The 26352-nt window shown below is 43.0% G+C and overlaps 2 protein-coding genes across 2 annotated transcripts; both read left to right on the top strand.

The window, feature by feature from the left end:
* The first annotated feature begins 165 nt into the window (after positions 1–165).
* Positions 166–4256, top strand: LOC132786394 (checkpoint protein HUS1). The gene is made up of 2 exons (XM_060792910.1): positions 166–271; positions 3303–4256. The coding sequence occupies exon 2, from the start codon at positions 3323–3325 to the stop codon at positions 4184–4186; it is 864 nt and encodes a 287-aa protein (XP_060648893.1). The 5' UTR covers positions 166–271; positions 3303–3322; the 3' UTR covers positions 4187–4256.
* On the top strand, positions 166–25085 carry LOC132786392 (E3 ubiquitin-protein ligase TRIP12). The gene is given in 13 exon segments (XM_060792907.1): positions 166–271; positions 9625–10358; positions 11100–12335; positions 15480–16055; positions 16963–17058; positions 17588–20569; positions 20633–21639; positions 21706–22045; positions 22109–23586; positions 23655–23714; positions 23716–23844; positions 23909–24110; positions 24180–25085. Coding segments are annotated over 12 exon segments (9060 nt in total). The 5' UTR covers positions 166–271; positions 9625–9862; the 3' UTR covers positions 24638–25085.
* Positions 25086–26352: the final 1267 nt, after the last annotated feature.

Below are 26352 nucleotides of genomic sequence, written 5' to 3'. Positions count from 1 at the left end.
GCATTGTAATGGCAAGCACCCTGTGATTTTTACAAATCAATATATCGATATTAAGTGTGACCCACGAACAATTCTACAAAGTGCTAATTTTGGTATATTTTGGAATCTATGCTGGTGTCACAGTCATCTGCAATTTGGTAACACTGCTATCGGGAACAGTGTGACCTGCGCTGTTCGACGGCAGTGTCGGAGTCAGAGTTTTGTTACGTGTAGAAAAATAATAAAAGCTCTGTGAAAATTGTGCAAATCATTCTAAACCGTTAACCAAAAGGTAAGTGTTACATATGTGCATATCGTGTAAATGAAATAAGTTATGTAAATGCAGTGCATTTGGCCCTTTACAAGGCGCATCAAGCAATTAGCTGCTTGGCTGGTGGTGCTCCGCTGGCCACTCAAACGAGACACTCATACACAAACACAGTCACACATACACTCAAGCACACACACATAAGCATATTTGTGTATTTCGTGGAGCAGCGAGTGGTCTGGTCTGTCTCACACATACACACAGACAGAAAACAAAATGTCGACCATTCGCATTTCTGAATTGCTGTTGATTTTTTCAAAATAACTTCTGCTTATTTAATATAACTCGATGCTCGAGTACTTGAAAATAGATTATGCTATCTATCGCATGAACTGATGATACAGATATCTTTCAAAATACACTCATCAGCGCCTTCGAAAGTGTGAAGAGATTGTGAATTTGTGTGTGAGGTAAAGCTTCAATATTGATTTTTACAATGGCTTTTGTGTGTAAAATTGTCCGGAAATTTGCGTCTATCTAAATTTGAATAACACAACTGCTCTCTTTATTTAAACGATCTCTGATGTACATACGTCTTTGTGTTGTTAATTAAGTGTCGAGAAATGCGAGCGACGACGGTCTCAACTTGGTTGGCATCGCAGATCAACGCAATCATTATAGGGTAAACATGGCAATGTATGCGTAAAAAAAATTTCTTTAATTCTATTTTGAATTTGTTTTTCTATAAGATGTGCATTTGTTTGTGCTTTTATATTTATGCTGTGAGCGTATGTGTGCATTATTGTGTCTTCTGCGGATCATATTGTTGTTAAGTTTTTACTTTCTCTTTTATTTATGCTTCAAGCTGCTGCGATTAGCTATGTATGTATGTGTGTGAGTGAGTGAGTGTATTTGTGTGCCCATCAGTGCAGTCAATCAGCAGCAAGCAGCAGTCACGTTGAGTCTCATGCGCGCTCAGTATTTTATTTTATTTGTATTTAATTTTGGCCTCTTGTCAGTTTTTTATATGGGCTTGAGTTTGCATTGTGCCGTTGCTTTGTTGTTGTTTGTATACATACATGCATTTATATGTATTTGTTTAGCTTTTATGGTCACATTGCATTGAGTTTCGATGAAGGTTTGTTCTAGTGATTGGCAACTCATGTATTTTTTGCAAGTAATACTTTGCCACATAATGTATACGTTTCATTCGAATTCTTTACATACTCTTATGAAATTCATTACCGTCATGTGTGACGTCATCATTCGCTTTACAATTGAAAACACTAGACCTATAAGTCACGTTCTTCTGCTAATTCATTGTTAAAACTTATAAATTGTGTTAATAGGATATGAAGGAGGAGGATGAGGATGAACTTCCTGGCATCATTCGTGAGTTTAGCTAAGTTATCGATAGTAGATCTCCGCACGATATAATGATCGGTCTTGTTAGTTTAGCAATGCCTCGATAAAAACCATATCGTTTATAGGGTATATCGATGGCATGTCAGCCTTGTTATGAGACGCTGCCTCGGAAAGTCAACCTTGAAAGTTGATTGAACTGCAAAAGGAAAATATTTTGACCCCAAGTCCCAATGCAAACACACTTCAGAGCCAAAACAGAGCAGAGCAGTCAATCGCCGCCGCCTACGGGCAGCATATACATAATTTGATTTCCGTTGCTGATGGCGTGGAGAAGGAGCGGACACAGAGAGAGAGAGAGTAGGAGCTCCTGTCCTTGCTAACTTCTCCGCTCCTCCTTTTTGCACCAGGGCAGGCTGAACAACAAAAAAAAAAAGCAAATCCTGTTGTAAGGCTGTCGGCTTGTCAGCAGACAGAACGAGCGAGCGTGCTTGGGTTGGTGTGTGAGTGTGTGTTTGTGAAGTGCTGTGGTATTGGTGCGTTTCATTTGCTTTACTCTTTCTACACTGTTTCGCCCCCTCAAAATGCCAAAACACAACTCGAACTTGCTCCTCTGTGCTTTGTCTCTGCCCATCGCCTGCCTGGCTGACTTTGCTAGGTGTGAGAGTGTGTGTGAGTGAGTGAGCGCTCGCTTGTATGTGTAAGTGTGCCTTTTGTACATTGAACTCTTTAGTCTGCAGTCTGGTGTGTCGAGAACAGGCCCAGGCCCAATGTTCCAGTCCTATTCCTGGAGTATAGCGCTGAATATCACGTTCTGCATTTGTTTTTTTTTATACGGCTGTGTGGCATGTTCGTTTCCAGATCGAAAGTGCAGCTGAAATTCTTGCCTCTCTTCTTTGATATCGTATGTTAAATATATTTTATATTTATATATATTTCTTAGTGACACTTCGTTTAATAGAAATGTAAGTAAGAAATTTAAATTCGAAAATGTCTTAATTAAAACATTTCTTACAAAAATTACATTAGAATATTCTGAAAAGATTAAATATATGTGGTATTATATGCTGGGAAACATTTACAAATATCTTAACATTAAGAAAGCTGCAATATTAGATACTTTAAAAGTTGATTTAATAGATCATATACTACATTAGTATTGTGTAAATGATGATATCGTTCGTTGTTGTTCTTCAACATTCATGTTTTTTGCTAATGTCGCTTGGGCAACTTGAATGTGCATACTACGTACATCAATGAAATATAATATAGATATTTACTATATGAACAACAATAAACTTAATGTAAAAAGTTAAGAACTGATCAAGAACGAACTAAAGAACAAAATTGAACAATCAACGAAAAAAGTGCGAAGAACATGAATAGGTAATTTTTGTCCGCTTCTTTTTTTTTTTGTGTATAAAACTTTTTCGGAAATCCAGACGCTTCATTTAATGTTGGCACAAAGTTATTACACCTTATGTTGTATTGAATATCATGTTGTACAAAATTTAAATGGATTGGGTCTTGACCTGACTGATAAATAAGTTGCAGTAAAGAAGTATTGATAGAATATATAGTAACGATTATTTGTTGTTGTAGTTTTGCTTTTGGTAGTCGGTACTTTATTTTTGTTTCCCTTTTTTTTTTTCGTTTTCGTGTTCTATTCCCTTGTTTTGCCATGCGACAACAGATAATTTCCTCGCTGCTAAGATGAAGTTCCGCGCCAAGATGCAGGATGTGCTTTACATGCGCGAGTTCCAGGCCATAGTTGCAACGCTGGCCAAGCTGGCCAAGGATTGTGTAATGATATTGGCGCAGGAGCGAATGCACTTCATAGTTAATGAGGATCACAGTTCGACATCGTCGCCACTAGTCTGGGCCAGCATTGCGGCCAAAGATTACTTTCCTGAGTACAAAATGAGCCCAGCTCGACCCGAGCACGAGTTCATAGTGCTGGCCATGTCTGCCTCTCATCTGAGTCGCTCTCTCGCGGTACTACGCAGCGGAAGTACAAGCTCGGTGCACAGTTGCAAGTTGAAGCTGAAGATGATACAATTCCCGTGTATTTCAGTGATTGCCTCGGTGGTTTCGCCCAGCTCTTCAGAGTCACGCGAAGTGGTTCATGATGTGCCAGCCACGATAATCCCGTCCAGCGACTGGGCCGCCTATGTGCTGCCTAAAGTGCCGCGTGCGGAGATTGTGCTCGGTTTGCCGTCGTTGCGCCTTATGCGCAGTTTGATAGATAAGCTGAAGAACATCGCGCCGAGTCTTGTGTTTCATGGCAGTGCGGCTGGGGAATTGAATCTGGTTTCTGAATCGGATATGGCCACAATCACCACACGCTTTAGTCGTTTGATGCCGTATCCGGCCACCAAAGAGTCGCAGCAGGTGGCAAGTTGCGAGGAGGCTTCATGCTCTGTGGACTCACGGAAGGCATCGGCATTTTTTGGGGCACTGCAGCTGCCCAACGAGGAGATCATTATTGGCATCGATCGGGAACACTGCATCTATTTGCAGCTAGACATACGCAACAATGTTGTGTTGCATTCCATTCTTCCAGCTGTTTGTATTTAGAATTTAAAATAATTTATCTTTACCCTGCAAATAAATGCAATCGATATATAAGTACGATGTTCTATCGATAACTATTTTTATGTAATCAACGATAAGCGAAAGTTTATATATTTTTTTTATTTTCTGCTCTCTGCTCTGCCTGCTCTTCGTCCCAATTTGGCAGCAGCGCTGCGACTGCGACGCCTGCTGCACAGACCGTGGCCTCTTTTTTTGTTTCATTACACTCGGCGCTCTCTTGAGTTGCTGCTGCTGTTGATGTTGCATTGCCTATACACCACATACACGAAAGTGTTTCCATATGTGTGTGTGCGATTGTTGTGTTGTTTGCATATTTGTTGTATATTTTTGTTACTGGTTTTACAACCACATCTGCTTGCTCACTCACAACACCACACACTAAACTACAATTGACTTGTATTGCTGATTTGCTGTTGATTCTACACGCTGCATTTGCAGGTGAGTAGTTTTTCAAGTAGGCCAAGCAGCGACGTCGTCAGCGACGCTCAGGCTGAAACTGAGGCATACGAATCAGCGCTGAGTGGGTCGCTCAAAATGGCTCTCACAAAAAATTGTGCTCAGGTCAATAATTATATTCGATTACTTGTAAGCAAAAATTAGCAATGCTATCGTAACTAAAAACATTTTTTAAAAAGGCGATTATATTTGTTGTTATCATCCTTGGTCGAGTTTTTCTAAAAATTCCATTTCAAATTACACATGTGTATATGGATAGTTCTCTGCCGAAAAATGTCGCTTGCGTCACTATTTACAGTGAAAAACAAACTGAAACAGTTTTAAAAATGAGAAAGGTTATTTATATAACTAAGATTTATTTTAGTAACATTTTATGTTTTACAATTAAATATATAAATGCGATAGTTATCTTAAATGCAATTATCTTAAACAAGAAACAACAATTTTAAAATCATTGTTAGCTCGAATTGAAGTGCTAATCAACAGCTATAAAATTCATATTTATTCAAAATAAAAATATTCTTTGGTGTATGTATTTTTCTTCACGCATGCGACATTTTCACCATAGAATTACCCATATATATGTACATACATAGAAAACGTCTACACTAGTTTCTATTCGATACCCCATAAATATACCTAGCCCGTCAATGTGTGTGAAAGTAGATCTGTATGTGTGCATATTGAGAAACAAAACAGCTGTGAATGTAACTATAGACGTACTGAAAACACTCATCAGATCAGCTGATCAGGTTAAACTAACTTCACTCCACTGAACTCATCAACAACGAACGACAACAACATCGTCACAGGTACGAAAAAATTCCAGCGAGTAGTTCGTGTTCTGTTCATCCCCCAGTTGAGAGAGCGAACAAGAATTAGAGCGCTCTCTCACTCTATTAGCATTTGTGGCCATTTTGAGTGGAATATTGTGTGTTTTAAAGAGTGCAAACTCATTTTGTTTGAAAACTATAATTTGTTTAAATAAATTAATATACTATATACCAATATTTGTTCTTAATAATCAAAAATACGTCGTACTTTGACTAACGCATTAGTCGGCCAAATTGGTTTGTTGACCTCATTGTCGTTTAGCGATGAGGGTTGAGTGACCTGTTTAACGTCAATTGAGTGTTTTTGCGTGCCCCCGTTTGTGCACATTTTATGAGAACACTTTCGAGTTTATAATATTAACTCAAATTGATAAAAGTAAAATGCGGTGTAAATAATCACAGAATAATTAAATTCTGTTCATTATATTATGAATCGTAATCTCGGCTGGCTGAGTCAGAGTTGTGCTCTCACTCAATTTTGCTCATTTGCCTCACTCGCTCATACGCTCGAGCTTCGAGGTGTCGCCACTGACGCTGTCGTTGTCGTTTCTGCTTTTGCGTTCAGTCTTGAGTTGGTTTTGAGTGCGTGCACAGCTGAAAATATGGTCGTGCTAATGGAAGCAAACGTTTTTTCTATATACCCCTGAGTGCAAATACATACCGTATATATCTAGATTGTAAAAAGTATTCTACGAAAAGGTGCAGTACACAGTAATATTTCCATTGCAGTACGTTAATAAACAATACTAAATATCATACGAATCGGTTGAATATGCTGTGTATGCATACGTTCTTTTATTTCAACAATTTCTTTTGCCTGCCTTCATTTTGGTTTCGTTATGTACATGCATACATATACACACATATTTCGAATGTGTTTGTGCCTGTGTGTTTAAGATTGGGGCTGTTTGCATGTATATATTTGTGTGTATTGGTGTAACGTCGTCATGTGTTAGCTTTGCCCCTCGTGCGTTCTCTTTCCTGTCTGTGCCTGTATGTGTATGTGTGTATATGTATGTGTAAAGGCGAACGTCGACGTTGCTTCTGCTTCATTTCTGTCTGTGCTGTGCCGTGTGCTTCCTTATACATATATTTTACTGGTAATCGACAGTAGTCAAATTGTCAGCAAAGGAAAGAAAAGTAGATGTGCCAACAAATCGAACTTTATCATCCTATTACTGTTTTTGTTTAATAATTTGAGATTTGGTCCAACTCTATCTCGATATTAGGAATGCACCAAATTCGTTTGGGTCATGTACATATATGTATGTATTTACTTGGTATCTTTGTGTGTATTCCAGCTGGTATACTGATGTTATACTAGTATACAAAGTGGCTCAGTGTGTACACACATATCTACCTACATATAACAAGTTGTGTAAATACATGTCAATGACGTATGCATTAAACTTTGTTTGATGTTGCTTTAGTACCATTTCTATTCTGCGTTGCAACAAGTATTATATTTAGGTGATTTTATTGTTTTTTAAAGCGTTCTCAATCGACTTTTTGCGGGCCTCGACGGCGTGGCAACCGCGTAGCAATAACAATGGCAAGCCAAGGCAAGGTTTCTAATTAATTGTTGAATTTTAGATCTCGTAGTAGGGTTGCCAACCAGTCAAATTGACTTATTGTGCTGTTTTATTGCGTTCTTGCCTTTCCTTTCGTTTCCTTTGCTGCTTCCCTTATAGCTACGACGCAAAGTTTTGAAGTGCGCGACAGGAAAATGCTCAATGCAACTTGCTTTACATGGTTAGGTTGCTACAACGTTGACGTTAGCATCGGGCCCTTTACTTTATTATTGTTGTAGCCGCAGTGAGACCATAGAAAGCGCACCCTACTCTTCTATTGTTCTCTCTCTCGCACACTTGCTTCTCGCTGCTGCTCAGCTGTGCGTAGGCCACAAAAGCAGTTTCGTAATAGAAAGTGGGGGAAAAAGAAAAAACCAGACAGGGCAACACTGTTCGCAGTCCGTTACATTGTGTTCATTGTTGTTGCTGGCGTCATATGCTCGACTGACTTTACATCCATATTCAAAAAAAGAAAAAAAATAGTTACAACAATGCACGCACAACAAATAGTTAGGGTTGTGCGAAAGAGAGAGCAATAGAGTGACTTTTTCGAGTGTGGTGATTAGAGCAAAGAGGGAGGAACACGGTGCTTATCAATTATGCGGACTACTAGAGTAGGGTTGACAAGTCCAGCATAAAGGTAATTACATATAACTGCATATGCAGTGTGTATTTTTCTACATATATACATAAGTTTGTATGTATGTATATGAATATGTACATACATAGTTCGAGGCCCTACACGTTTTCAATTGCTGCTGATAAAGCATTATCTACAATACGAGCAACAACAATCGCATGCCATATGTTGGAGTTGCCACACGCAAAGAAAATGTTGTTTGCTCTCTCACACATGCACATACGCACACATATAATAATACACACATAGATGAAGGCGCACCATTTGCGGCCTCGCACATTTTTCGTGCTGTGTGAAAAACCTGTGGTTTAAGCTATACAAATCGTGTGTAAAGTAGCTGAAAAGCAGAGAAAAAAACCGATTCTACTAATTTTCATGTCTCAATGTTGTTGTTGGTTTCATTTTTAGTGACCTTGAACCCAATTTGGTTTTAGTTTTGTTTATTGTTGTAATTGACAGATGGTTAGTTACGTTTTCAAGTTACAGCCAATTCAACAGCACAAAAGATGAGGGCGGACGTCGAGCGTAAACTACGCATTTATTTTGTTTAGTGTATATCGGGCGTCGCATCGCTGCTGAGTTAAAAAGGGCTCAGTTAACGTCGTCGCGACGTCAACACGTTTAGCTGCGGCGCATCGCTGCTGCTGCTACCGATACAATTGCCGTTTGGATTGCCTTGCCTGGCGTTTCACTACATCTTTTATTCGTCGCGTATGCTTATTGTATTTTCATATACAGACTTGTGAGAGTGTGAGTGCGAGTGTATGCGGGATCATGCATTGATTCTCATTGGGAAACAAGCATGACAAGTCAGCTACTTACACACACAACACATTGAGGAACGAGTTCGAATTCGTTGCTCACTCATCTCGCCAGCTAGCTGGGTTGCTTACACAGACAAACAACATACACATCCACATACATATTGAATATACATGCATGTAGTAGAAAGAAGGGGCAGTTAGCCAACAGCAGCGCTGCTTACGAAAAGCAAAATATAAACAAAACGGCCGAGAACAGCTGATTACCAGCAGCACAGCATGTGCGCGCTCATTTTGTGTAAGTTTGTGCGCGAGTGTGTGAGTGCGTCGCTCGCTGTAAAACATTTTCACTCAAAACAAGTCGCTCACTCAATCATCTGCTGCGCACGTTAAGTTGCTCTGCTCTCTTTCTCTCTCTCTCTTACTCTCACTCAATAACTCTCTCTTGAACTCTCGTGCACGTGTTGGTGGCTGCTGCTGCTTACAAACAGCTGTTAATTTATTTACATATTTGTATGTGTTTACTGCGCACATATGGTAATAAAATGTGCTCAACTATCAGTGTGAGCGTGTGTGTTCGAGTATACATATATAAGAAACTTGGCTGCATGGCAGTTCGTCGTGTGCGTTTTGGTGGTGTATTCTTTTGTACCGCATAGTTATCAATTTTTATGCTTTTCGCTTCTGCTGCTCTTCTATGTATATGTCGAGGAGTGGATGGAGTACCTGTTCCTTTTTGCCATAAAATGGGAAACAAATCTGCTACTTACCCTCATGCACACACACACATACATATGACAACGGCTGTTTCTTTGTTATCATTTTCCATTTTCCCGTTCGCACTCCCCTATGTGTGTATGACGTCGTAAAACTTCCTATTCTATTCTTTCCCACTGATCTTTTTCTTTTTTCTCGTTTGCTTGTTCTGTCCGCTTTTGTTCATTTGCTAAAGGGTCAGAGTCGAGTACGGTCATATTTAAAATGCATTCGCGCATCTACTTTTTTTTGGTCTTGTACCTGTTATAAATTTTAACACTGTAACAAATGCAGTAAATTTAAAAACATTTTTTCTTTGGTTGACATTTCTGGAGAATTCAGTAAAAAAATTACAATAATCTTTTTCACGTTGACTAATATATTGAATTCTTTATATTTTTAGCACAAAACTCGGCTCGAAGTAAAAACTGTTAACGCCCCGTGATCTAAAAAGAATACATATAATCGAAATAAAACCAAGAGAAACTTAAATTGTGTGCAAGGAAAATTCGGCTTGTGGCTCATTAAAAGTGTTTTTGTTTTGTTTAGTGTAGAATTTAAACAAAATTACAATTGCAAACAATATTTTGTGTAGTTGGCATGTTAAGTGAGTTCGATGCCAGTGCGGTTAAGTGTCGTCTATGGCCGAGTCCGTTAAAAGTCAAACGCTCTCTGCATTGACGGAGGGGCAGCACGACGGTAGTACAATAACATCAAATTCACAACGCCAGTACACCACCAACAACAACAACAATAATAGCAACCATAAAAGCAGCAAGAAACGAAATTCAACGCCTGCAAATTCGACTTTGACAATATCATCCTCCGTCGTCGCCGCCTCCGCACTTCGTTCGCGAAGCAAGGGTCGCAACCTTGCTCAAACATCCACCCCAACAACAACAACTACGATTACAACACCAGCAAGAACCAACAAAAATAATAATAACAAGAAATCTGCATCTCAAGAACTCTCACGTTGCTCCACTGCTGCAACCTTTGGCGGCAGTGTGACCAGCTCACGTTTATCGGAGTCGCTTACCACGTCAAATAATATCAACGATACTTCGTTGTCACCAGGCAGTCGTAAGCGTCAGCATCAACATTACAATAGCGGTCGTCATCATAGTCATAATCGATGTAAGTAAACTTAGATTTACTCTTTTGTAGCATAACAGCTTTGAATTCGATTAGCAAAAATATTCACTTCATATTATTCGATAAATTTTCGATAGTTTTATATAGAAGAAGAATGAAGAAATAATTATTGTAATACGAGTGATTAAATTGGAAATTTTGTTATTATTGGCATTATTATTATTTTGTGATTGTAGATTTAAGTACATAAAGACACTTTGCAATGTCCTAATAATCGGCGATAAGCTGTCTGAATATATCGGCAATACTAGACTTCAGGTGTACATTTTTAAAAAACATTTGCAATTGTAAATTAAAGCACAGAAATAAAATTATTTTTTCATTGCTTCGATGTTTTGCTGAGTGTATCTATATATATTTTTTAACTATCAAATACACATATGTGCGATGTATTTTTCTGACAATGAATTATATTCAAACATTTTTTGATTTTGTATATTATCGATACAGACATATTCGAAACAAATTTAGAAAAGGAGATTATTTGACAAAATTTTCATTGTAGACAATTTAAGTTACAGAATTTTCAATATCTGCATCTTCTGCGCCTGACCTTTCAACAATAAAAATATTTTAAGAAACTAAATGAGTAGAATAATTTTGCTAAGTTTTTTTTGGTTTATCGAATCAAATTTAGAAGCAAATTTTTCTACATACCATCAACCCCCAAGCAGTAACCATTGAACACGAAAACTAAAGCTCTTGTTATCATGTCCCTTACAGCAGCTCCTGGCGGCGATCAATACGTGGAGTTAAACTCGCCGCTCAAGAAGCGTCGTGTTCAAAAACCGCCCACATCAGTTAGTGAAGCAACTAGCGGTGAGTTATCACGACTATCAACCGGAGCTGGTGCCACACCAAGAGCAACATCTTTGGAGAGTACACCACGTCTGGCATCTGGCGGAGATTGTGTCGCTCAACGCACGCGCTCCAAGACTCACACACCCGAGGAACTGCCAAGTACGAGCAGTGCAGCGCGGCTCGCTGCCAACAATAATAACACCAGACGGACAAGTGGAACCTGCAATCACGTCATTGGAGTGACGCCACAGCGCGGTGCAGCTGCCCGCGCAGCATCCGGAGGAGCAGCACGCAACAGTAGCTCTAACAGCGGTAGCAATTTGTTGAATTATTATCGCAAGACGCGCAAAGTTAGCCACACTCGTGCCAAGCCATCAGCATCTGAACAGCAACAACTCGAGGATTCCATTCAGAAATCCTCTGCCAACGATCGAGAGAGCAGCAGTGCCCGCTTACAGGCCAGCGGCTCAGCTGTGATTGCTGCTGCAGCGGCTATTGACGCCGCGGCATCTGGTGAACGTCATCAGGGCATCAACAGCAACGTTGCTCTCAAGCGGTTGTCCAAGAAGGGGGGCAACAGCAACAACAATAAGTACACCAAATATCGCAAGAGTCGGCGTAATCATCAGCAGCAAGTGCTCACTAGGATTGACACGACGTTGAATAAGATCACATCTGACGACGAGGCTCACATCAACGAATACGGCAGATTGGAAGTCGAGCAGCATCCACTGCCTACGTTCTCAGAAGCTGAGGAAACTAATAAAATAGACAGTGGTGAGGTCGACGACGACGAAGACGACGTCGGTGGATTTGACGGCGGTGCTTCCGCAACGAGCGTTGGCTTTGAAGCTGCTATAGTTTCCACGTCAGACGCCGAAGAGGACGAACAAGATCCGGATCAAAACCAGGAGCAGGACGACGACGATCAGGAGGAAGAAGTGGAGCCAGAGGAAGAAGAAGTGGGTTTCTACGAAATAGTTAACTCGGCGGACTCATCGTACGAGGAGGACGCTCAAATAGTTGCCGAAGAGGACGAGTTAAGTGAGGAGGAGGACGTCGACGAAGAGGACGACGACGATCTTGAGGAAGATTTCGACGAAGAAGAAGATCTCTCAGAGGGTGAATTCGCTGAGCATATTATTGGTGAACTTGGTGGTGAGTTTCTCATTTATGTCTTTATTTTAAAAATTAAAAATGCGAATGCATTATACATATATAATGGCTTGATCGACTAAAACTCGCGGAAATAAATTAAATAGTACATATGCAGTGTATGAATCTGTGTCATATATGTATATAAAATTGTAGATACATTTGTAGTAAGTGCTTAACAAATTATCAATTAATATACCAATGATTTCTGTGACCTGAAATGTTAATGTATTTGATTTCGAGTTCACATTTTAAGAATTGTTTTGGATTAATCCTTGAGTGCATTCACTCACTCCACTCACTTGTTAACTATGATCTGTCGCTTGCATTTTGTATACATGTATATATTTATATTGATGTAGTTCAATAATTGTTTTTTTTTTTGTTATTATGTATTTATTTATATCTTTTGGCTTGTAGACAACTATGTTTTCTTTTCGCATCCTCTTAAACTTAACTCTCACCTAATTAACAAATAACGGGCCAGTGTTGCCACACCAAAAACATATTCGTTTCGCATTCGGCGTTCACTTTGATAAGTGTCGCGAATTTCTTATCAACAAACAAATGAAACAATTCTTGCTCGTCACTCTACATATGTATGCCATCGTATGTGCACTTATATATACATTATTAATTGTTATGTTGATAAAAAAAATAACATTCGCAATGCCAACGCACTTCGGCAAAAGGCAGTTCAAACTTTTGCGTCGCGACGTTTGGAACTACAAATTCTCGGCAACTTAAACAAAACAAAGTATTAAAATGAAATAGGAAAGTGCATGTGTAAATAAAATACCTAACAGCTTTGTAAAGCAGGTGTGTTCTTTTTGCCTAAATCTTCACCAACCCCACTACTTTTTCAACTCCACCTCATCCAACAACAACTTCCCTCCTCCAACTTGAGGCCGAGGCCCTGTGTGCTGTTTTCAGGCCCATTAATTCACCACAGTGACTTCGAATCGCATTAATTGTCGTACATATATGTATATAATACACTTACTCTCATCATTCGATTGATTCATACGCCCATTGAATTGCAACCTATAGTTTTTTAATGACAATATATGTATGATGTGCATATGTGCACATAATATGTACATACTGTTATAATTATCCATTTATTATGAGTCCCTTTAAAAACTGTCAAGTGTATACATACAATGTTAATTTTTATGGCGCAGTATGTCTTGGCCAGTGTGTCCCTATCTTCTTATTGAAATTTTATTTTCGTTTCATTTTGCACGTTGTTGTTGTTTATAGCTGCAAATTAGTTTTCATTTTAAGTCTCTTGCTAAAATTTACGATATCTATTTCTCAAACACAATTAAACCGTAAATAAATTTACAAGAATCAAAATAAAGGCATATGTATTACAAAATATATATTTATTTATACGTATGCGAAGAATATGTATTAAATATTTCATTGCTGATGCCTTGTGTTGTTGATGATGATGATGATGTTGTTGTTTTTGTGCAAACAAACTATAACAAAAAGATGAAATTCAAATAAAATAAAAGAATAATTGTACATCAAATGCAATCAAATGAAATATAATATATAAATAATGTAAAGCGACGTCCACAGAAAGGAAGGTAAACATAACAAGAGATATGCTAAAGACATAGGCAGAGTGAGAGTCAAAAGAGAAATGAATAAAGTAGCAACACAGCAGCAGCAAGTAAACGGCAACAACAACGACAACTCTTAGCAGCAGCAACAACAAAAGTGCAGCAACAACGAAACATAAAAAATGGGGAATACAAAAACTCAAGACAACTCAAGAACAAGACGAACAACAGCAACAACAGCAGCAGTGCGTGTGTGCGTGCGTGTGAGCGTGCTTCTGTGTGTGTCCATCTATACTACATACAATCAAACAAACAAACAGAGTAGCTTAGTGCCGAGCAGCAACAGCAACAACAATAAGAGCAGCAGCAGCAACATCATCATTGTCAGCGACTGAGCGTCGCAGAATCTTTCCACCACCCGCCACGAAACCAAACCAAACCACCCAACTCCATCCCACTCCACCCAACTCCATCCCACCCCACCCTTTTACCAGACTTGCCCCTTGCCACTCCACCAAATCCCTTCCTGGCCACCCAACACTGCGCTCTTACATTTCTTTTGCATTCAAATACCCAATACCAATAAAACGAAAGTAAAATAAAATGAAGAGAAGGCAACAACTACAACAACTAACGTAGTAAAGTAGCTGCAAGCAACAATAACAAAATACACCAAAATTATAAAAATTAAAAACAAAAAACAAAGCTGTTTAACTGTTGTCTCCCACTACTCTACCCCCCTCTCTAATTGCCGCCCAACAACAACAACAATCAAAACAACCAAATCAATCGACCAACGCCACAACAATAACAACAACTAAAGCTACGCCACACTCGAGTCGCAACAGACGCAGCAGCAACAACATTAGCAGCAAACATACAACAACTTCCAACAACAACGCCACCATCACCAGCAACAACAACAATAGCAGCAGCAAACAAAACAAAAACACGCTGGCAACTTACTCATCGACAGCTCCACCGACAGCAGCGTCGGCGGCAACAGCAGCAACACAGCCGTTGCCAGTAGTTGCAGTAGCGGCAGGAGCGACAACAACGTCGGGGAGTTATCAGCGTGCCGCCCCCCCGGGCCAACAAATTGGCGGGGGCGGAGCGGCACGGGCGACACGTAGCAATGCTGCTGCCGCTGTTGGCATTGTCGATTACAGCGTTCACATGACGCCATACGGCGCCGCACAGCAGCAACCACAGCAACCAGTACCGCCACCGCCTTTGCAACAGCAGCAGCAGTTACTGCCAGCTCATCAGTTTGCTGCTGCGCATTTGTCTTCCTTTGTGACTCCTACTGCACCGGCGACGCAACATTTTCAAGCAGCCGCCTTCTTTACAGCAGCTGCCGCACAACAACAACAGCAGCAGCAACACCATCATCATCAGCAGCAACAACAACATCAACACCATCAGCAACAACATCATCAGGCTCAGCAACAACAGCCGCATTATTATCACAGTTCGGCTGCTGCTGTCGCTGTTCTCAATCTACAACAACAGCAGCAGCAGCAGCAACAACAACAGCATCCTCAACAACAAACACACCATTATAATTCTACAGGGCCGCAACAGTCTCGGCCAGCGCCTCCGCCTATTATCTATCAGCAACCACGTTACGCCGCAGCAACATTTGTGCCGCCACCAACACAACAGCAACAGCACACTGTCTACGCACAGCAGCAGCAACAACAACATTCATCCCTGCGACGCAGTTCACGTAGCAAAACGGGTTCCTGTGTGAGTTCCGCAGCAGCCGCACAGCAGCAGCAACAACAGCAGCAGCAGCAGCATCATCTGCAGCAGCAACATCAACTGGCAGCTGTTGTTGCGCCCGGGACGGCTGCTGCTGCCAGCCTACAACAACAACAGGGGCCGACTAATCAATATCAATATCATCAGCAATTGGGTGGCAATACCGTTGTTGTTGCTGTGCGCCAGCAGCAGCAGCAACACCATCAACAGGCGGCATTGCAGCAACAGCACCAGCAACTGCATCAACAAGCGCTGCAACAGCAGCAGCAACAACGTGCCACAATTGTTCAGCCCGGTTTTCTGTTTAGCTACCGAAGTAGCCACAACCAGCCACAACAGCAACAGTCACAGCAACAGGCAACGCCCAAGGCGACACATAGCAGTGGTAAGTGGCAGTCGAGAGGAGGAGGAGCCGGAGGACGAGCTCGTTCCTGTGTCTTCTTCTGGCGATTAAAGATGGAGATGAAAATGAAGATGAAGAAAATTATAAAGAAAAAGAAAAACGAGGAGATGGAGGAGCAACCCAAGCCGAAAGCAAAGCGGAGCGCGATTGTCGTATATCACCATAACCTTACTCACTTTGACTAGTTCTTGATTTTGATTAAAAGTCCCACACACACACACACACACACGCATATAAACACACACATACGCACGTCGTAAGCACTTCACGTACTTTTTAGGTTCGGCTGAGTTGATTGAGTAGTAGATTGAATAATAGATACTCGTCTTCTTGAAGGAGTGTCATCAGTGTCAGACTAGCCGTGGTCCGCTAATTTGTATAGTGTATATATATCCAAAAATTATTCATATTCTTGGTATCGGTATCGGTATATTTTGGATATATTTATCTTGGTGTTGGGTCATCAATCAATCAATCAATCAACACGAATACGAATCATCTCAATGAAAAGAAATTGTTTATTTTCTTTTATTTTCCTGATCAACATGCATCTCGCATATTCACCATCTATTTTCACTTTCATTCGTATCGATAACATGATGTTGTGACAGCCTTGATAGTTTGTGAGCTTTACTATCATCCCATCATCCCCCTGTGCATAAATAATATATGACCCCTTTTTCTTCCCCTGCTGGCGTCGTTCGTCGCTTTGCTCGCGGTATTCATCCCTTAAAAAAAACACTCCCCCTCCCTAAAAACAAGAACCACAATGACTGATTTAATTTATCTTTGCATTTTTCTCCCTCTTTCTCTCGCTCGCTCTCTGAAACACTTCTTTTTGTGCGCGTTTCGTTTTGTAAAACATCAACAAAAAAATTCTTCAATTCAGCAGCTTCGGATGCATTAACATATAGTTTGATGGCACAACAGCAACAACAAGCTCCAAATGGACCGCCGCATGCAGGTGGACAGCAATTGACGTCAGGTAAACAAAGCAAAGCAAAGAAACAACAACAACACGCATTATTAACCCATACACAAATAACATTTAACCGCAGCAACACACATGCACTTTTCATTTAATCTCATTTATATACATCTTCATTTTTTACTCTCCCACCCGCAGTACTGTTCCAATGTTTTTATTTACGGCACACAGGGTGACCCGGGAAGTAGCAAGTGGCAGCAATCAGACAGTTTCAGTTTTTAATTTGCCATAACTAACCCACTATCGATAACAACGGCACTGTTACATGTCATCGTACTCTTCTATTCTCGATTATCGATTATTATTTGTTTTTTTCTTTTCGTTTTTGTTGTTGTCAGCTGCTCTTTCTCTCTTATCTCTTTGTCTCACACACACACACACACACACACTATTTTCTTGTATTTGTACACTTTGTACGTTTATATTTTGTGTATATATCGAAAAAATTAAATTTTACACAATTACAATTACAGCAATGCAAAATTAATCACGACTTTTTCGTTTGTTTTTTGTTGCTCTTCTTTAGGTTCCAATTCAGCAAATCTCAGCATTGTCGCGGCGGCATTGAGCGCCGCACGGGACTCGGCAGTTAACGTGAACATTAGCAGCGCGGTGGGCGCAACCAGCAGCAGCACCGCTAGCGGTGGCAGCAGCAGCAACAGCAACCAGAGTGCCTCGGCTAGTGGCGGCAGCAATGTGACTACCACATCATCAACCCAATTGGCTGCTGCTGCTGCACAGCAAACGGCTGCAGCGGCGGCCACTGGTGCCGCTGCAGTAAACGCAGCTGCCGCCGCCGCTGCAGCAGCGGATACAGAGAGCGATGACAGCGAGGTGGGACGACTGCAGGCGCTGCTTGAGGCACGCGGTCTGCCACCGCATCTGTTTGGGGCATTGGGACCACGAATGACGCACATACTCCATCGCACCATTGGCAACAGCAGCACATCGAAGGCAAATCAGCTGTTGCAGGGCTTGCAATCGCATGACGAGAGTCAGCAGCTCCAGGCTGCCATCGAGATGTGTCAAATGCTGGTTATGGGCAATGAGGATACGCTGGCCGGCTTCCCGGTGAAGCAGGTTGTGCCGGCACTGATTCAACTGCTGCGTATGGAGCACAACTTCGATATCATGAACAATGCGTGCCGCGCCCTGGCCTACATGCTGGAGGCGTTGCCCCGTTCTGCTGGAACGGTGGTAGAAGCTGTGCCCGTATTCCTCGAGAAGCTGCAGGTCATCCAGTGCATGGACGTGGCTGAGCAGAGTCTGACCGCATTAGAGATACTGTCCCGTCGCCACAACAAGGCCATACTGCAGGCAAACGGCATCAGCGCTTGCCTCACTTATCTGGACTTCTTCTCGATTGTAGCGCAACGAGCTGCTTTGTCCATCACCGCCAACTGCTGCCAGAACATGCACTCCGAGGAGTTTCATTTTGTGTCCGACAGTTTACCGCAGCTGGCCCGATTGCTCTCGCAGCAGGACAAAAAGTGTGTGGACAGCGTCTGCACCGCCTTTTGGCGCCTCGTCGAGAGTTTCCCACACGACGGCAAACGATTACAGCAGATTGCAAGCCCTGATCTACTCAAGAATTGCCAGCAACTGCTGGTGGTGACGCCTGCCATTCTCAACACCGGCACCTTTACCAACGTCGTTCGCATGCTGAGCCTAATGTGCGCCGCCTGCCCCGACCTGGCTATCTCATTGCTGCGCAACGATATTGCCGCTACATTGCTATACTTGTTGACGGGCAACGCAGAGCCGGCGGCTGCAAGTGCCACTCATGTGGAACTGGTGACTCGTCCGCCATTGGAGCTTCTGGAGTTGACTTGCCTCATTGGCGAACTGATGCCGCGTCTGCCGCTGGATGGCATATTTGCCGTAGATGCGCTGCTGGATCGACCCACGCTCAATACACAGGATCAGGTGCAGTGGCAATGGCGCGATGATCGCGGAGCCTGGCACAACTATTCCACCATCGATTCGCGTCTTATTGAGGCTGCGCATCAGAGCAGCGAGGATGAGATCAACTTGAGCACTTTGGGACGCACATATACTGTCGATTTCCATGCCATGCAACAGATCAACGAAGACACCGGCACCACAAGGTTTGTGCAGCGCAAGCTCAATCCCAATTATGTGGCGCCCGCTGCTGCCGGACAGGATTTAAGCACAACCGGTGCTTCGGCTTCTACTTCGGCCGCAGCAAGCGGCTCCAGCAGCAACAACAACAACAATATCACTAGCTCCAGCGCCAACTCTGCCAACAGTAATGCAAACCAAGCCAAACGTCGTCCCTCATTGGATGCGCGCATCGCCTGCTTGAAGGAGGAGCGCGGCTTGGCTGCTGACTTTATTAAGCACATTTTCAATGTACTCTACGAGGTATACAGCTCGTCAGCTGGTCCCAATGTGCGTTATAAGTGCCTGCGCGCCTTGCTGCGCATGGTCTACTATGCGACCCCGGAGTTGCTGCGTCAGGTGCTTAAGTATCAGTTGGTATCGAGTCACATTGCCGGCATGCTGGGCAGCAATGACTTGCGCATCGTTGTGGGCGCTCTCCAAATGGCCGAGATATTGATGCGCCAGCTGCCTGATGTCTTTGGCACACACTTCAGACGCGAAGGCGTCATTTATCAGTTCACCCAGTTGACCGATCCCAGCAATCCCATTTGCGCCAATCCATCACCCAAGCCACTGAGCACCAGTGGCAGTCAGCTGGCCACACCCACAACCAATGCAGGTGGCTCACAGAGTGCACCCGCTTCGGCGAATAGCTTGCAAGTAAATCCCTTCTTCATGGACAATGTCACAGCTCCGTCAACAGGCTCGAGCAGTGCCAGTGGCACGCCCAGCAGCTCCAAGCATCAATCGTACAGCGTCAAGAGTTTCTCGCATGCCATGAATGCGCTCACCGCCAGTGCCAATGCAGTGCCCAAGCAGCAGCAGAGTTCGTCTGCATCAGCTGCTGATGGCACTGGCTATAATTACAGCAGCTCGGCGCCCTCGTCGTCCGCCTCAGCGGCAACAGCAGCGGGAGGAGCAGGTGCAGGATCAGCCCCAGCAGCGTATTTTGTTGCTGCCACATCAGCCACTGATCCACGCCAGTATCTAAACTTTCAACAACCGGCGGCGCCTTTGCCGGCAGCACAACTGGAACTGGTGCCAACGGGCAGCGGTGGTCAACAGCAGCAGCAACAGCTGTCGACGCAAGTCATCTACAATAGCTCCCAAGGCGTCGCTAGTTATCAACAGCAGCAGCAGAATTTGATTGTGGCATCAACCAGTGCAGCGGCGGCAAACAACAACAGCGGCAGTGGCAGTAACAATTGCTCGTCATCGGCGTTGCAGCACAAGATGACGGACATGCTGAAGCGTAAGGCGCCGCCCAAGCGCAAGTCGCAAAGCAGCGGACGCGCCAAGTCGCGACAAGAGGACTCCGCAGCAGCTGTGGCTGCTGCTAGCTCGGCTAGTTCAGCGATGCACGAGCTGCTCAGCCGTGCCACAAGTGAGTGCAACAACAGTTCACAATTTGCATATATATTCATTTGTCTTTTTGCTTTTTCAACAGGTCTCGGTAGCAACACTGGCGGTCGCAACACACCCAGCTCTGGCTCAGGATCAGGGTCGAGCAATTCCAAGTCGCGTTTCAGCGCCGGCAACACAAACAATGCGAGCGGCTCCTCAACGAAATCATCGTTCCTGGCATCGCTTAATCCGGCACGTTGGGGCCGGCAAACGGCGCATCATCATCACCATCAGCAGCAACAACAGTCGTCGTCGCATCACGGACTGACCAAAGACAACAGCGGCAGCAGCAGCAGTGGAGGAGCTTGCAGCACCTCAGCTGGCTTGGCCTACGCAGGTTCACAGCACGGCGGTGCTGCTGGGATGAATGCCGCAGCAGTTGCCGCAAGCATCAGCAAGAGCATTTCGCATGCCAATCTCATTGCGGCCGCAAATCGCGAGCGTGCCCGCCAATGGGTGCGAGAACAGGCCATTGATTTTGTTAAGCGCTACACGGAGCAGGAGGCACGCCGCAGTAAGCGAGACAGTGAGAGCAACTGCGGAACGGGCACTGGCGCTGGTGGCTCTGGCTTGGGGTCGTCAGCATCGGCTGCATCAGCTACCACGTCGCTGGCGAGCACCAGTGTACTGGAGCGGCTGTCGAGCATTTTGCTCAAGCTAAACGGAAGTTATCACGACTGTCTGGATGCGCTGCTTGAGCTGAAGACAATCCTGCTGGAAAGCGACATATCACCATTTGAAGTGAACCATTCGGGTCTCATCAAAGCAATGCTCAACTATATGACCAGCGAGTCGGGTCTGGTGGATCGCGATGCTCGTCTGCGCAGCTTTATGCACGTTTTTGCCGGACTGCCGTTGGAACCGTTGCTCCAGAATGTTGGACAATTGCCAACCATTGAGCCGCTGGCGTATGGCGCATTTGTGGCCAAGCTGAATGCTTGCGTCACACAATTGGAGCAATTTCCTGTCAAGGTGCATGATTTCCAAGCTGGTCCAGGTGGTCGGTCCAATCAAAGTGCTCTGCGGTTCTTCAATACGCATCAATTGAAGGTATGTTTTTCCCATCTTGCTCTTGAATTGAAGAACGTTTCTTTACATTGTATTCCATCATTTTAGTGCAACTTGCAGCGGCATCCACAGTGCAGCAATCTGCGTCAATGGAAGGGCGGCACCGTTAAGATCGATCCCTTGGCTATGGTCCAGGCAATCGAACGATATCTGGTGGTGCGCGGCTATGGTGGCATTCGCGCCGACTCTGATGACGACAGCGAAGAGGATATGGATGACAATGTGGCTGCTGTTGTAATGACACAGTCGGGTTTCAAGCACAAGCTACAATTCCTCATTGGGGAGCATGTGCTCCCTTATAACATGACCGTCTATCAGGCTGTCAAACAGTTCTCGCCGCTGGTCAATGAGCAACACGAAACGGACAACGAATCTGAGATGCTTTTAGGTAAGCTATTAACTTTAACTGATCCATCCTCAAGTTAATCGATTTCATCTGCGTTCCTAACAGGCAACAGCAGCATTTGGGTGCAACAGCATACTATTTACTATCGTCCAGTGGAAGAGGAGGGCATTGGCTCCGGAGCGAACAGCTCTTGCAGTAGCAGCAGCAATAACCAGGTTCATGGCCAGCACAAGGCCAGTAGTGGCAGCAACACGTCCAGTTCATCCCACGTGGCTACCTCATCATGCTCCTCATCGTCCTCGGCAGCCACATCGAGTGGTGGCAAAAAATCGCACAAATCTAGTAGCAAATTCATGCGCAAAAAGACGGAGCTCTGGCACGAGGGCATCGCTCCAGCTGTATTGTCGCCACTGAAACAGTTCCTGAGCAGCTGTTTGCCCACCGATGTGGTAACTGTGCAGGATGCTTCATTGGATGCCCTTTGCATGTTGCGAGTCATACACGCCCTCAATCGTCACTGGGAGCATCTCTACGGTTGCGTTGTGCGCCAGAATATTATTCCCCAGTCTGAGTTTGTACATCCGAAGATCACGGCAAAGGCGAATCGACAGCTGCAGGACCCACTGGTCATTATGACTGGAAATCTACCACAATGGCTGCCTCAGATTGGCATGGCTTGTCCCTTCCTCTTCCCATTCGAGACGCGACATTTGCTCTTCTATGCGACCAGCTTTGATCGGGATCGTGCTCTACAACGCCTTTTAGACACAACACCAGATCTGAATGCAGCCGAATCATCGGAGCGTGTTGCTCCACGTCTCGACAGACGCAAGCGGGCTATTTCACGTGCCGAACTGCTCAAGCAGGCGGAACACATACTCCAGGACTTCGGCAACTCGAAGGCTCTGCTCGAGATTCAGTACGAGAATGAAGTGGGCACTGGACTGGGACCCACTTTGGAGTTTTATGCTCTCGTCTCGGCTGAATTGCAGCGCACTGATCTTGGACTCTGGAATGGCAGTGACAGTTATCGCCACAATTCATCCAATATTGCGGATGTTGTCAAGTCATCTAGCGCAGTGCTGCACATTGAGGATGCGTCTGAAGCAACCAGCGAAGTGGCAACTGCAGCAACTACTCTGGTTAGCAGCACCACCACCACAACAGCCACCGCACATTTGACCCGCTCGAGCAGTCGCAGCAATGCCCTGCGCAACCAACAGCAACAGCAGCACCAGGCGGAGCACAGCTCTACCAGTGCAGGAACTAATGATAACGCTTTAAATATGATCATTGCACAGCAGTATAGTGATATGGCTGCCACCGACGGCGGCAGCACAACAACAGCAAACGCATTGCAAGTGCTCGACCAACAGACAACAACAACCACAGTCACAACGACGACACCAATGGGAACAACACTTGCCACAGCCACCTCAATGGTTAGCTATGTGCACACTGCACACGGTTTATTCCCGCTGCCGTTGGGCAAATCCTCCAAGTTGCCACAGATGACCAAAGCCAAATCGAAATTCAAATTCCTGGGCAAGTTTATGGCCAAGGCGGTGATGGATAGCCGCATGGTAAGTGTATTCTTCTACAGTCTTAATTTTGAGCTTGACGTTTTAAACAACATTCTTTTGTTTTTTAGTTGGACTTGCCGTTCTCATTACCCTTCTATCGCTGGCTGGTCAGCGAGGAGCACTCAATTGGGACTGGCTGATTTGTTGCGTGTGGCACCCGAGGTACAAAGCACTTTGGTGCGACTACAAGATATGGTGCGACAGCGCGAGGACATTGAATCCGATGCTAATTTAAATTCCATAGAGAAAAGCGAGAAGGTAGGCGAACGCTCTATCTACACATTTTTGAACAAATCTAATCATTATCATCATTGCTATACAGATTGAGCAACTGGACTTGGATGGTTGTCCAATAGCTGACTTGGGGCTGGACTTTGTGCTACCAGGACATGCCAATATTGAACTATGCCGTGGCGGACGGGATACGCCCGTTACCGTGCACAATCTCCATAAATACATTTCGTTGGTCACTTACTGGTTCCTCATCGAGGGCGTGCAAAAACAATTCGAGGCTCTGCGAGAGGGTAAGCTGCGATACAAACACAATGGTTTTCCTTTCAGGATTTATTAATTCTTTTTAATTTCGATGACAGGTTTCGATTCAATTTTCCCCATACAACGTTTGCGCATGTTCTATCCGGAGGAGCTGGAGTGCGTCTTTTGCGGTTCGGGCAGCGAACAGCATCAACGCTGGGATCTCAAAATGCTGCAGGACAGCTGCCGCACTGATCACGGCTTCCATCAGGAATCTCAGGCCATACAATATTTGTATGAGATTCTCGCCTCATACAATCGTGATGAGCAGCGCGCATTTTTGCAGTTCGTGACTGGATCACCGCGTCTGCCGACTGGGGGATTCAAGGCACTCACCCCGCCTCTAACCATTGTGCGCAAGACGTTGGATGGGAATCAGAATCCCAATGATTATCTACCATCTGTGATGACCTGTGTCAACTATCTAAAGTTGCCGGACTACTCCAATCGCGATGTGATGCGGCAGAAACTGAAAGTGGCTGCCAACGAAGGCAGCATGTCGTTCCATCTATCTTAAGAAGGACAGCAAGCAAGACATGAGGATGAAACATGCAACAATGCAACAAGCAAACCACATGGGAAAACAAATCCACAACAATAAGAAAACTTTAATTCATATTCAAGACATGCAAAACAAGCCTTTTCTATATCCTACTCAATCCAATGTATCTATACTATATATATATGATATGTATATAGATGGGGGATTTGCGTAAACACGCACGCACACCCAACACACACACGCTCATCATTTTGCCGGATAGCAGGATAAACCCAATCAAACCGCAATATCAGCAACAACAACAGGAGTAAAACAACAACAATCACTTATGCAATCAATTCTAGTGCTTAACTTATCCTATGCAATTTATCATCAATCTTTCTCTTTTAACCGCCGCACCCAATCCCACAGTCAACTGGCCAAATTTCGATATATAGCAAATATATTTTGTAACATTCTCAAATTGCATAACTTATGTGTTGGTCGCGTCACTCCCACTTATATAAAAACTATATATAGATATGTATTTATATATATTAATAATATATATAGTGTTCATACTACAAAAGATCAAGAATTGAAAATGCTATTGAATAAAATAATTAGTACATCGCTGAAAACAAAAACTATATAGAAAGAGGCGGCGTAGAAGCTAAAGCAAGAGCTGCTAGCAAAACCCCCATTGTTCTTTATTTAGTTCTGAAAAATTCAAGTTGGCTCATAATTCGCCTATAGTTACAAATGATTTGTTTTTAATTTTTTTTTTAAATTTCATTAAGTTTTTTGTTGGAAAAGCATAAGCATTATGTGTGAGCATAATATTTATATCTGTAACTGATGGAAACGCTTAGAAGCTGAGGAAATGAGAACAACGCGGCAATTTCTCCTCGTAATCTTATATATGTAGAAATAGATTAAATTCAGATGATAATGGAAAAATAAATGAAATAAGAACGCCCACCCTTGAAAAAATTAAAATTAATAATAAAAATAAAATCTATACATATACATATATATATAAATATAAAATAATTATACAATTTAATGAATAATTGATTGTGTATCTACCATGCCTCTAAAGCAAATATTCTGCAAGCTGTGTTAATCTATCATAGCAAAAAAGCCACAAATATAAAATAAAATAAAGAAAAGTAAACATAAACATAAACATAGAGTGTGGAACGAAAGCGAAAGTAAATCAAATACAACTGATGAAATTGATCTAATGGGAAATTCAATTAAAATCGTCAAACAAAAATGGACAGATTGAAGTTGACTCTAGCGTTTAGTTCACATTTTCATACAAACTATATCTATACATAAATACGTACATATAAATATTTACATATATACACATATACATAAACTGTAATTGTAATTGTATTTAACGATTATTAACTTTGTGTTTTCGTTTAAACAAAACTAATAAATCGAATTGCGTAATCGATCTAAAGAATTGAATAATGAAATCTACGACCGATTATTGACTTCTGCAGTACTGATTGATTTATGATCCCAATGATGATAACGATTAATATTATGAGAAACAACAAAAGATTATAAAATGCATCAAGATATCAATACAAATTAAATTGAATAAAATCTAGTGTTTAAAATTATCATTATAATTACAAAATAGTTACAACATAAACACAGCAACAATTGCTTTACAATAACAAATGAAACCAACAGCAGCGACAACAACAACAACATCAAATGCAAATAAAACT

The sequence above is a fragment of the Drosophila nasuta genome, chromosome 2R (assembly GCF_023558535.2).
Source record: "Drosophila nasuta strain 15112-1781.00 chromosome 2R, ASM2355853v1, whole genome shotgun sequence".
Lineage (NCBI taxonomy): Eukaryota > Metazoa > Arthropoda > Insecta > Diptera > Drosophilidae > Drosophila > Drosophila nasuta.
The sequence above is the reverse complement of the archived record's forward strand: the minus strand, read 5'-3'. Positions and strand labels throughout refer to the sequence as shown.